The sequence below is a fragment of the Aspergillus alliaceus genome, assembly GCF_009176365.1.
Source record: "Aspergillus alliaceus strain CBS 536.65 unplaced genomic scaffold BDW43scaffold_5, whole genome shotgun sequence".
Classification (NCBI taxonomy): domain Eukaryota; kingdom Fungi; phylum Ascomycota; class Eurotiomycetes; order Eurotiales; family Aspergillaceae; genus Aspergillus; species Aspergillus alliaceus.
Genome location: NW_022474688.1, coordinates 528,859 through 539,096, shown reverse-complemented (window position 1 = coordinate 539,096; position 10,238 = coordinate 528,859). Strand labels below are relative to the sequence as shown.

At 51.2% G+C, this 10,238-nt stretch overlaps 3 protein-coding genes across 3 annotated transcripts; 2 read left to right on the top strand and 1 right to left on the bottom strand.

The window, feature by feature from the left end:
* The first annotated feature begins 279 nt into the window (after positions 1-279).
* Positions 280-2,440, top strand: gatA (4-aminobutyrate transaminase gatA). The gene is made up of 4 exons (XM_032038870.1): positions 280-758; positions 819-854; positions 917-2,079; positions 2,141-2,440. Exons 1-4 carry the CDS (start codon positions 508-510, stop codon positions 2,185-2,187), a joined length of 1,497 nt encoding a protein of 498 aa, XP_031904475.1. The 5' UTR covers positions 280-507; the 3' UTR covers positions 2,188-2,440.
* A 170-nt stretch (positions 2,441-2,610) lies between these two features.
* spt4 (transcription elongation factor SPT4) lies at positions 2,611-3,408 on the bottom strand. Its single transcript, XM_032038871.1, has 3 exons — positions 3,137-3,408; positions 2,865-3,062; positions 2,611-2,780 (listed from the first exon to the last, which is right to left on the bottom strand). The coding sequence occupies exons 1-3, from the start codon at positions 3,212-3,214 to the stop codon at positions 2,694-2,696; spliced, it is 363 nt and encodes a 120-aa protein (XP_031904474.1). The 5' UTR covers positions 3,215-3,408; the 3' UTR covers positions 2,611-2,693.
* A 259-nt stretch (positions 3,409-3,667) lies between these two features.
* Positions 3,668-7,809, top strand: ppt1 (protein serine/threonine phosphatase PPT1; the record flags this gene model as incomplete). Its single annotated transcript, XM_032044368.1, has 8 exons — positions 3,668-3,820; positions 3,927-4,007; positions 4,124-4,559; positions 4,640-5,370; positions 6,281-6,411; positions 6,483-6,595; positions 6,654-7,510; positions 7,579-7,809. The coding sequence occupies 8 exons, from the start codon at positions 3,668-3,670 to the stop codon at positions 7,807-7,809; spliced, it is 2,733 nt and encodes a 910-aa protein (XP_031904473.1).
* Positions 7,810-10,238: the final 2,429 nt, after the last annotated feature.

Here is a 10,238-nt window from a genome sequence, read left to right as displayed (position 1 = left end):
ATATGTTGAGATTCCTTGACTAACATCATTTGCAATATGTTCCGGCGAAGACCTTCTCCATTGGGAGGAAGAATATTAGTAGAGATGATTAGCCAAAGCAATTCCTCACCTCGACTTTTATCGCCGACAGAAGCACCGGGGGCGGGGGCATTACGCGCCATGATTGGTCCAAAACGCCGACGATAGCTCCCTCGCGGAGCAGCTCAATCCAGAGCTCCAAATTGGCCGGCATTCCGGCCAGAAGCTGGTATAATAAGAGAGACAGCGCGCCGCAATTTCCTTGGTTCGTTTGTCTTCTACTCAATTTCCATTCTGTATACCTGGCGGACCCATTAGCCTTCTTCCCCGACCTTGACTGAGCTGCGATTAGAGCAATCGAGCTCTTATCTGCCTTATCACCGCCTCCCCACATCTGCTGCCAGAAGTACATCACTTCTCTCCAATTCACGCAGCGGAAGAATCACCACTCTTGTATATACCCTCATTTCTCATCATATCTCGATCATAATGACTTCCCTTTCTCGCTCCAGCCTCAGATTGCGCTCGGTGATGCGCGTACCGGTTGCCCGCACCATCACCACCACCCCGCACCTTCGCGCGGCGGCGAAGCCCTTCTTTACCGAGGAGCCCGCCGCCCCCAAGCTGGCCACTGCTATCCCTGGTCCCAAGAACAAGGCTGCGACAGCTGAGCTGGACAAGGTTTTTGATGTTCGGAGCATCAACATGCTTACCGATTATTCCAAGTCTATCGGTAACTAGTATGTTACTTGCCTTACGCAGAGCTATTCTTGGCATGACGATGGTTAACAAGGTGCCAGCATTGCTGATTTGGATGGAAATGTCCTGCTGGACGTGTAAGTGCCACTGAAATGGTTTCCTCTGTCTCCTTAACCTTATCACTGATGTCCGTCATCAGCTACGCCCAGATTGCCTCCATCCCTGTTGGCTACAATAACCCCCATCTTACCAACGTTGCCAAATCGCCCGAAATGGTTACCTCTCTGATCAACCGACCAGCCCTCGGTAACTTCCCTTCTGCTGACTGGGCTCAAATCCTGAAGACTGGTATCCTCAAGGTCGCCCCCAAGGGCCTAGACCAAGTGTTCACGGCCATGGCGGGATCTGATGCCAACGAGACTGCCTACAAGGCTGCTTTTATGTACTACCGTCAGCGCCAGCGTGGAGGTCCGGAGAAGGAGTTCACCGAGGAAGAGCTACAGTCTACCATGACCAACCAGTCACCTGGCTCTCCCCAATTGTCCATCATGTCCTTCAAGTCTGCTTTCCACGGCCGTCTCTTTGGCAGTCTGTCCACCACCCGCAGTAAGCCCATTCACAAGCTCGATATCCCAGCCTTCGACTGGCCCCAGGCCCCCTTCCCGTCCCTGAAGTACCCGCTTGAGGAGCATGCCCAGGAGAACGCCCAGGAGGAACAGCGTTGCCTCCAGGAGACGGAGCGGCTGATCAAGGAATGGCACAACCCGGTCGCCGCCGTCGTTGTCGAGCCTATTCAGTCCGAAGGTGGAGACAACCATGCTTCTCCCGCCTTCTTCCGCGGCCTCCGTGAGATCACCAAGCGCCACAACGTTCTCTTTATCGTCGATGAGGTGCAGACCGGTGTTGGCGCCACCGGCAAGTTCTGGGCCCATGACCACTGGAACCTCGAGACCCCTCCTGACATGGTGACTTTCTCGAAGAAGGCCCAGACTGCTGGCTACTACTATGGTAACCCAGCTCTACGCCCCAACAAACCTTACCGTCAATTCAACACCTGGATGGGCGACCCCGCCCGTGCCCTCATCTTCCGTGGTATCATCGAGGAGATCGAGCGCCTGAATCTGGTCGAGCACACCGCGAAGACTGGCGACTACTTGTTTGCTGGCCTCGAGCGCCTTTCTCAGAAGTACCCCGAGCACCTGCAGAACCTCCGTGGCAAGGGCCAGGGAACCTTCATTGCCTGGGATACACCCAAGCGTGACGAGTTCCTCGCCAAGGCCAAGGGCGTTGGTGTCAACATTGGTGGAAGCGGTGTGAGCGCCGTCCGCCTGAGGCCCATGCTGATCTTCCAGCAACACCATGGTAAGCTATACCCACCACCCTAGTTTAGAAAATAGTGAAATGATGCTAAACGTGTTCGCAGCCGATATCCTCCTGGAGAGCATCGAGAAGATCATCAAGCAGCTGTAAGGCGCTTTCGATTTGCATGACCATCATCTCCTTCGATTTTGCATCTCCTTTTGTTTCCCTAAGTTGGCAGTCCGGCGTTTATTGATGGGTTGGGCGGATCTTTCCGTGTCTGATTGGCACGCTATCTATGTGTTACTTTTTTGAAGCTGTTAGCAAGTTATATATCTATAGCAACCGACACTCTGATGCCATCCCAAAGTGCATCGATTTTGCATGGGTATCGAACAAAATTCAACCGTTTATCTTCACAATGATAAGTTCGCGAGTAATCCAAAGTAAGAAAAGAAAGGGACAACTCCAGCGTAGTAACAAAGCAGTCCATACCCAAACACATATATAGAACGTAAACCGAATCCCTAACTCCAAATTTGCGCAACTGGAAGCAACCACCCGCCATGAGTCCCCCGACAACATAACCGACCAGTCCTCAACCCACTCGTTTCACCCACAGAGGCATGTAAAAAAAATGGTCATAGTAACACGCCTCGGACCCCAGAACACATCCATTAATTATCCTCTTCAGGATTACTGCCGTCGCGAGGAATATACTTCACGCCCGAATCTTCCAAGCTCGCGATAATCTCGTCGGGGAGCTGCCAAATGGAAGGAAGAAAGCACCAAGTCAGTCTCCAGTTTTCTCGCGAAAATGTACAAGTGTAAACAAACTGAAAACTTACCGACCCGGTCACCTTGACCGCATATGTTCCCGGCACGTAACTATCAAGCCGCTGCCAGCGAGCCACCCAGCTTGTGTTCGGGTCCCGAAGAGTGACCAATCCTTCAAAAACTTGGGAGGTACATTCTTGGATGGCGTCGTTGTTGCCACGGAGGCCGAGAACGTTGTCGCAGTTGGGGCAGCCTTCGCGCATGAATTTCTAGTGGGAGATAGGCGTTAGTTTACGTTGGGGACTTTTGGTATGCCGGGGGTTGAGTCGGGGTTGAAACGTACGCTGTGCAGTTGGACGAGGGAGCAGACCATGCAGGCGCGAAGCGTGCGCTGCTGGCTGGGAGCGACGTAAAAGGACATGTACTGCGGATATGGGAGGAATATCGGCGGAAGGCTTTATTGAATGTGACTCTCGTTATAGAGTAGGTTTAGGGAGAGGAGAAGAGGGATGGGGACCCAGCGTGGCTTCGAAGAGGAGGAATGAAAAGAATATTGATTGATAGTGATTGGTTTGATGTCGGAAAAGAATGCCAAGACCGGCGACTGGAGGGTCTTCGGGATTCAATTCCAAAGTAATCTCAGAAGGGAAAAGAAATAGATTCAAGGATCGAATTCCTGCAGAAATTCCACATTCCTTTTCCCAGAAACAATAGCACGTTTTTCCCCTTCCTCGGAGCTTCGCTTTTTCGTCTAAGGTTCGCCCTCGGTTGAAGATCCATCCTTCTTTTCTCACCAACGCTCAGCTCTCGTGCCTTCCTTCCCGGAAAACCCTCTCCCCTCGCTCATTTCGCTTTCTCCCTCTTCCCTCCGACGATGGCGTCGTCCGACCTCGAAGCTGCCACTGCGCTTAAGGTGCAGGGTAACAAAGCGTTCGCCCAACATGAGTGGCCCGCTGCCGTGGACTTTTACACACAGGCCATAGCGAAATATGACCGCGAGCCGTCGTTCTTCAGCAATCGCGCTCAGGTAGGTTGCGCTCTTGGCATCTCCTATGGCTTCCTACCTACTCTTTTTTGTTCTCGAAAGCGAAGGGCAAAGGTATGGATATTCTACAGCGTGCTAAATGCCACAGGCGCACATCAAACTTGAAGCTTATGGCTTTGCGATTGCCGATGCCACCAAGGCGCTTGAGCTCGACCCCGCCTACACCAAGGTCAGTGCCATTCTCCAATGATCCATGGTCTTTCTACCAGGGGACGCTTTTAGCTGGAACAATCTACATCCTTTCAAAAATGGAGCGTCTTTGGTCGACTAACTATCTCGGTTTAGGCATACTGGAGGCGAGCCCTGGCCAACGCCGCTATCCTAAACTATAAAGACGCCGCAAAAGACTTCAGAGCCGTTGTGAAAAGGGAACCCAATAACCGCGATGCGAAGGTAAAGCTGGCGGACTGTGAGAAGCTCGTGCGTCGGTTGGAGTTCGAGAAGGCTATTGAAGTGGGCGATCCGCCGTCGGCCTTTGAGGACTTGGACATCGATGCTATAGCGGTTGATGCCAGCTATGACGGCGTACGTTTAGAGAACGAGATGACGCAAGAATTCATCGATGATATGATCGAGAGGTTCAAGAACGGCAAGAAGATCCACCGCAAATATGTCTTCCAGATCATCAAGGCCGTCAAGGATATTGTGTATGCAGAACCAACTATGGTCGAAATTGGGGTGGACCAGGGCACTAAGTTGACGGTGTGCGGTGATACGCATGGTATGTTTTCTGCGTGGTTGGCATTTTTATTGTACTTTCTGCTTTTCTCCTTTCGGCTGTTTACCCTAACGCTGCGACAGGACAATTCTTCGACCTCTTGGAGATCTTCCGGTTGAACGGATACCCGACCGAAAAGCACGCATACCTCTTCAACGGTGACTTTGTGGACCGTGGCTCTTGGTCTACTGAGATTGCCCTGCTCCTCTATGCATACAAGTGGCTGCGACCAAGCGGCATCTTCCTCAACCGTGGAAACCATGAGACGGATGATATGAACAAGGTATACGGATTTGAGGGCGAGTGCAAGGCGAAGTACAACGAGACGGTATTCAAGGTGTTCTCGGAGTCGTTCTCTTCTCTGCCTCTGGCTACTCTGATCGGCAGCAAGTACCTCGTTCTCCATGGAGGCCTCTTCTCCGACGACAATACGTCCTTGGATGACATCCGGAAACTGGACCGCCACAACCAGCGACAGCCTGGACAACAAGGTCTGATGATGGAGATGCTCTGGACTGACCCCCAAACGGAGCCTGGTCGTGGCCCGAGCAAGCGAGGAGTTGGCCTTCAGTTCGGCCCGGATGTTACCAAGCGGTTCTGCGAGAAGAACGGATTGGAAGCCATCATCCGCTCGCACGAAGTTCGTATGGAGGGTTACGAAGTTGAGCACGACGGACGGTGTATCACCGTCTTCTCTGCGCCCAAGTACTGCGATACTACGGAGAATAAGGGAGCGTTCATCAACATTGGTCCAGAACTCAAGCTGGACTTCCAAGTTTTTGAAGCCGTACCTCACCCTGATATCAAGCCTATGGTAAGCTTCCTCCATCTATTTCTATTGGCGTTCTGTTGTTCTTGAAGCGTAATCAAAAAGCTAATGTGCTCTTTTTAGGCTTATGCACAAAACTCGGTTATGTCCATGATGTGAGATGATCAAACTCTGCATGGGACGGCGTTTACGGGTGGAGAGAAGAATGCCTTCTCAACCCGTCATAGAGGTTCAGTTCTGGAATGAGCATTGGGACTCGTTGGCTATACGGCAGACTGAAATAACGACAGATATTTCTCAGATACCAGATGCTGTATCTATTGAATGATGATTTGAACTTCTTGCATAGCGGAACAATGATTTGTGGATCAATACCAACACGGTTGCGCGGGTATGAGGGCGTTGGATAGGGCTGTAAGAAGTTTTGGCTTCTTCTTCTTCCGCAGGTTCACTACCATTTCTATTAATTATAGAATCCTAGCGACTTTATTGTATTGTCCAATGGTATAGCTTAGGCCTGGAGCGTGTCTCTTCTATTCGGAGTTGAAGTTTTAGGAAATCCGACCGCTTTGCTTGCGACCCCCGCGATTTAATTGACTCCAACATTTAATTATTCTTCTGCCTCCCCACCTTTGTCCTTCAGGTCAATCCCACTCTTTCTTCCTTCCCACTGTATTTAGAACAAGTCTCTGTGATAAACCTGCTCAACAGTCAAGAGAAGATGGAGTTTGATTCTAAGACCCGTATGTGTCTCTATTACTGGAAAATATGACATTCCAACAGCCAAAACTAATCCCCACCGTCGATCGTGGCCAACAGCGCAATACCGTACTTCCGACAAATCCAGCTTCGCAGCAACTTCCGCTCGTGAGCGCTGGCCCGTGATTATTGTGAGTGCTTTAGTCCTCTGGCCACTTATCTCTCCGATCTTCGCTAAAGAATTGTGTTTTTATAGACCGGTGCGATCGACGATCTCCACCGCACCGTTGGTGATGTAACCGACGAGGAGAAGCGCAACGAGGGCAAAGCCATCATTGAGAAACTCGCAGCACTGAAATATGAGCTCCAACATAACAGGCAATTGACGTACGCAATATCCATGTTTGAACTTCCAGAAGATATACCAAGGACGCCACTGACTTCTACACCCCCCGCAGCCTCCTCCCCGATGATGGCCAGCCAGATATTATTGAGTATAACGAGGAACTGAAACAACGAGGAAACCCATCATGGCACGATGTTGCATGGCTGTATTCGGAATGCTACCTCTGTGCGTTTCATGTGCTCGGAACAGCATAAACGACGGATAGACCTGCTAACCAGAACAGACAGGCGCATCAGTGCCCTCTTCGCCATGTCCAAACAATGGAAAGGATACGACGTATTTGCCCGCCAAAAGATGTCCACCTTTAAATCATCTCGCCCGGCAGTTCTCGAGTTAGCTGCAAGATACAAGGAAATAGCTCTGGAGGCCGAGAAAGGCCAGGCTGGTGGCAAGACCCCGGAGCAGACCGAACAGACTGAGCGCATACTCTTCTCCGAGATGTGTGAGATCTGCCTGTGGGGGAATGCCACTGACCTGTCCCTCCTGACTACTCTTACCTACGAGGATATCCAGAAATTGCAGGGATCCCAGGCGCGCAAAGCGGCGGAGAAAAACATTCTCGTCAATGATTTGGATGCTGCTTTTGATGTCCTTAACAAGGCCCGCAAGGAGAAAAAAACCGGGGAGCGTCGCGTAGATATCGTCCTCGACAACTCCGGATTCGAACTGTTCGTTGATCTTATCCTTGCCGGATATCTTCTCTCTGCTGGTCTGGCCACGACAGTCGTACTGCACCCTAAGCTGATCCCCTGGTTCGTGTCGGACGTTACGCCTGCGGACTTTAGGGACCTTCTTGGGGCACTCGCCGACCCGCAGTCTTTCTATACAGCCCCTGATGAGTCGGGCAAAGAACACCCTCCTCTCTCCGATAAGGAGCTGTCGGAGGTGAACTTCCTCTTCGAGCAATGGTCCCGACTCCACGCAGATGGAAGGCTGGTCATCCGCCCGCATGCCTTCTGGACCGGCCCAGGAGGATACTGGCGCTTGCCCAATAAAGCAAAGGGTCTCTTCGAGGATCTTCAAGAGAGCGAGCTCGTCCTCTTCAAGGGTGATCTCAACTACCGCAAGCTAACTGATGATGTAAGTTCACTGAGACTCACTCTCTTTTCTGATACCTATCAGCTCTTAACATTTTATGTACCCTCTAGGCTGCTTGGGACCCCACAACTCCCTTCACGACCGCCATCGGCCCAATGGGCCCTAAGTCCGGTGTCCGTGTCCTTGCCTTCCGGACCTGCAAAGCCGACGTCGTTGTTGGATTGCCAGCAGGCGAAGACGAGAGACTCCGCGCGTTGCCTGGCGGTGGCGGTTCTGAGGCCCGGAAATGGGCTTGGAGTGGAAAGTGGGCTGTTGTGTCATTCTCTGATGGAAAGGCTTAATCTGATTACTTGTTTGTGTACATGCGTAGACGGAAATTGGTCTCTCGATGTACACTTCAAAGAGGACGTATAGATGGACATATAAATGCGGAGAGATATACAGATAGACGGTGTCAATAAGATATCCAGTTAGTGTGTATTGAATGACTGTATAGTCACAGATTAGAGTACTTCAACAGGTCTAAAATCCGTGACGAGAGTCAATGAGAAAGACAAAATAGAATAGAATAGGGGTAGCATGTTCATGTAGGGTATATTCCAGGCACAGACAGGTGCGGTGCTAGACTTGAGCGGAAGTACTGGACAACAAAAGGGAAAGCGATTAGACTAAATGAGGGTGAAAACCTCGAAACAGATTCAGAAATGAGAGCGCCTATACCCACAATGCCCCCCTACGCCAAAAGAGAAATGAGTGAATACCCTCCTCAAACCCAAATATTAAGTAAATATGCCAATTCAAACTGGAACAAATGAAGAAGCCCAATCAAGCCCGGATGTTTTCTTTCCCCTCTTTGCTCACCTTGCGACCGTCTTGCTTACGCTTGAGTCGTGCTTGGGCGGCCAGCATTCGATCCACGGGAATGGAATCGCGTTGGATCGAGGCGAGACTTTGTCGCCTTCTGGTTCGATCGGGGAGATGACGGGTTTCCGGAAACCCTGATATGGCGTCTAGGCTATATTTTGAGGGGGAACGGCGAGCTCGCAGACGTTCAGTGCGGACTTGTTTGCTGTCCTCACGAGTCGCGAGATGATGGGCGAGGGATGTTAGGGTTGAATGAGTTGGGACGTACGAGCGGTAGCTTTCTGGGTTGAATCTCTGTCTTGAGGTGCGCCGGGTGGCCGGTTCGAGAGGTGAGTAACCAGGAGGGGGCGAAGGTGGGACACCGTCACCTTCAAGAGGAATCCCTTGTGTTTTATGAGGTGAATCATCCAAGTACGCTAGTTGTTCACTATGATCTTCCGTTTCCAGGCCCAGGGCTTTGGAATCCCGCTTCACGTCTAGCTCGCCTAGTACTGTTCTCGTGGTGTGAGATCGTCGATCCTTTGCATGTGGGCTGGGGCTAGGAGGTTCATCAGTGTCTTGGGTCTCGTCGTTGTGCTCCTTCTGAGGGCTGCCATGTCCAAAATCATACACATGAACCCCAGTGTAGCCCTTGTCCGAGTGGCGGGTCCGCGCTCGGAGTTCAGGAAGGCGCTCGAAAGTGGTTAATTTTAACCGTAGAATGTCGACCTGGTCCTGCATACGACGGCGCTCCTCATTGAACGACTCTCTAAGTCCCTCTTCAAGCTCACGATGTTGCTGGGAAGTGGACTTCAAGCGTTCTCTGTATTCCTGGACCCGCAATTCTAGTTTGGCCTCTCTCTGCTTCAGTTTTGCTTCCTTCTCCTTGCGACGACCTTCATACTTGGTCATTTCTTGCTTTACGCGGGCTAGTGTTTGTTTCAATGTTGCGTTTTCTTTCTCGAGATCCGAGGCCTTCTGCTCCGAACTTTGGGCCAAGTCCTTGAGTTTGGTGAACTCCGATTGCTGATGCTTCATTTCTTCGAGCTTGGCGTTTGCTTCGCCCAGTGCCTGCTGGGCCTTACGAAGCTCTTCGGCTGTCTCCCCAGAAGTGTTATTCGTGGCCTCAGATGGTTCTGAGATATTCTCTACGTCGTCGCTAACGACACCGTGCTGCTCTAGGAGCTTGCGCAACAAGCTAACTCGGTGTTTGTACTGCAATGCTAGCGCTGTTTGCTTGGTGAGATCCTGCACCAATTCTTCCTTGTCCGCTTTGGAGTTCTCTCCGACCATTGTCGAGGCGAGCTGAGTAACGTGGCGCTCCATCTCGGAAACCTTCACTTCTTCCTCCTTGAGTTTTGCGGCTAACCGTAAGGCTTCCTCGTCCTTCTTTCTGGCGTACGCTTTCGCCGCTGAGCGATACTGAATAAGTTTCCTTATTTCCTGTGTAGTTTTGTTCCGATAGCTATCAAACTCAGCTTTCCAGTATTTGCCGGACTGAGAGCGGGGTTCGTTTAGGTTGATAGTGTCGTCACCGGTGTCATCTTCCGTTGACAATGACGCCATCTTCGATTCGCTGGACTGAGCATTTTGCGAAGATTCCGGCTTCTTGGGGGATTTATAGCGTGAGTCCATTAATGCCTGGGTCAACTTGCTCCGTGGTTTGGACTTTCCGTCTGAAGAGTTGATTAACCATTGGCTGCTCAATGGTGTTCGGGATTGTTTGGTAGAGGGATCATCTCGCTTGCGCTCATTATCCACAACACCATCTCCGAATGAAACCGTTTTACGTCGGTTTGACGCAGTACCAGGGGTGACAAGTATACTCTTAGTGGGGGAGGCCATTGCATTCACAGCCATATCGACGTCGGCCTTCGTGGCTTTCGGAACATCGCTCTTGTCCCCAGAAGTGGGCTTCAGCGACAGG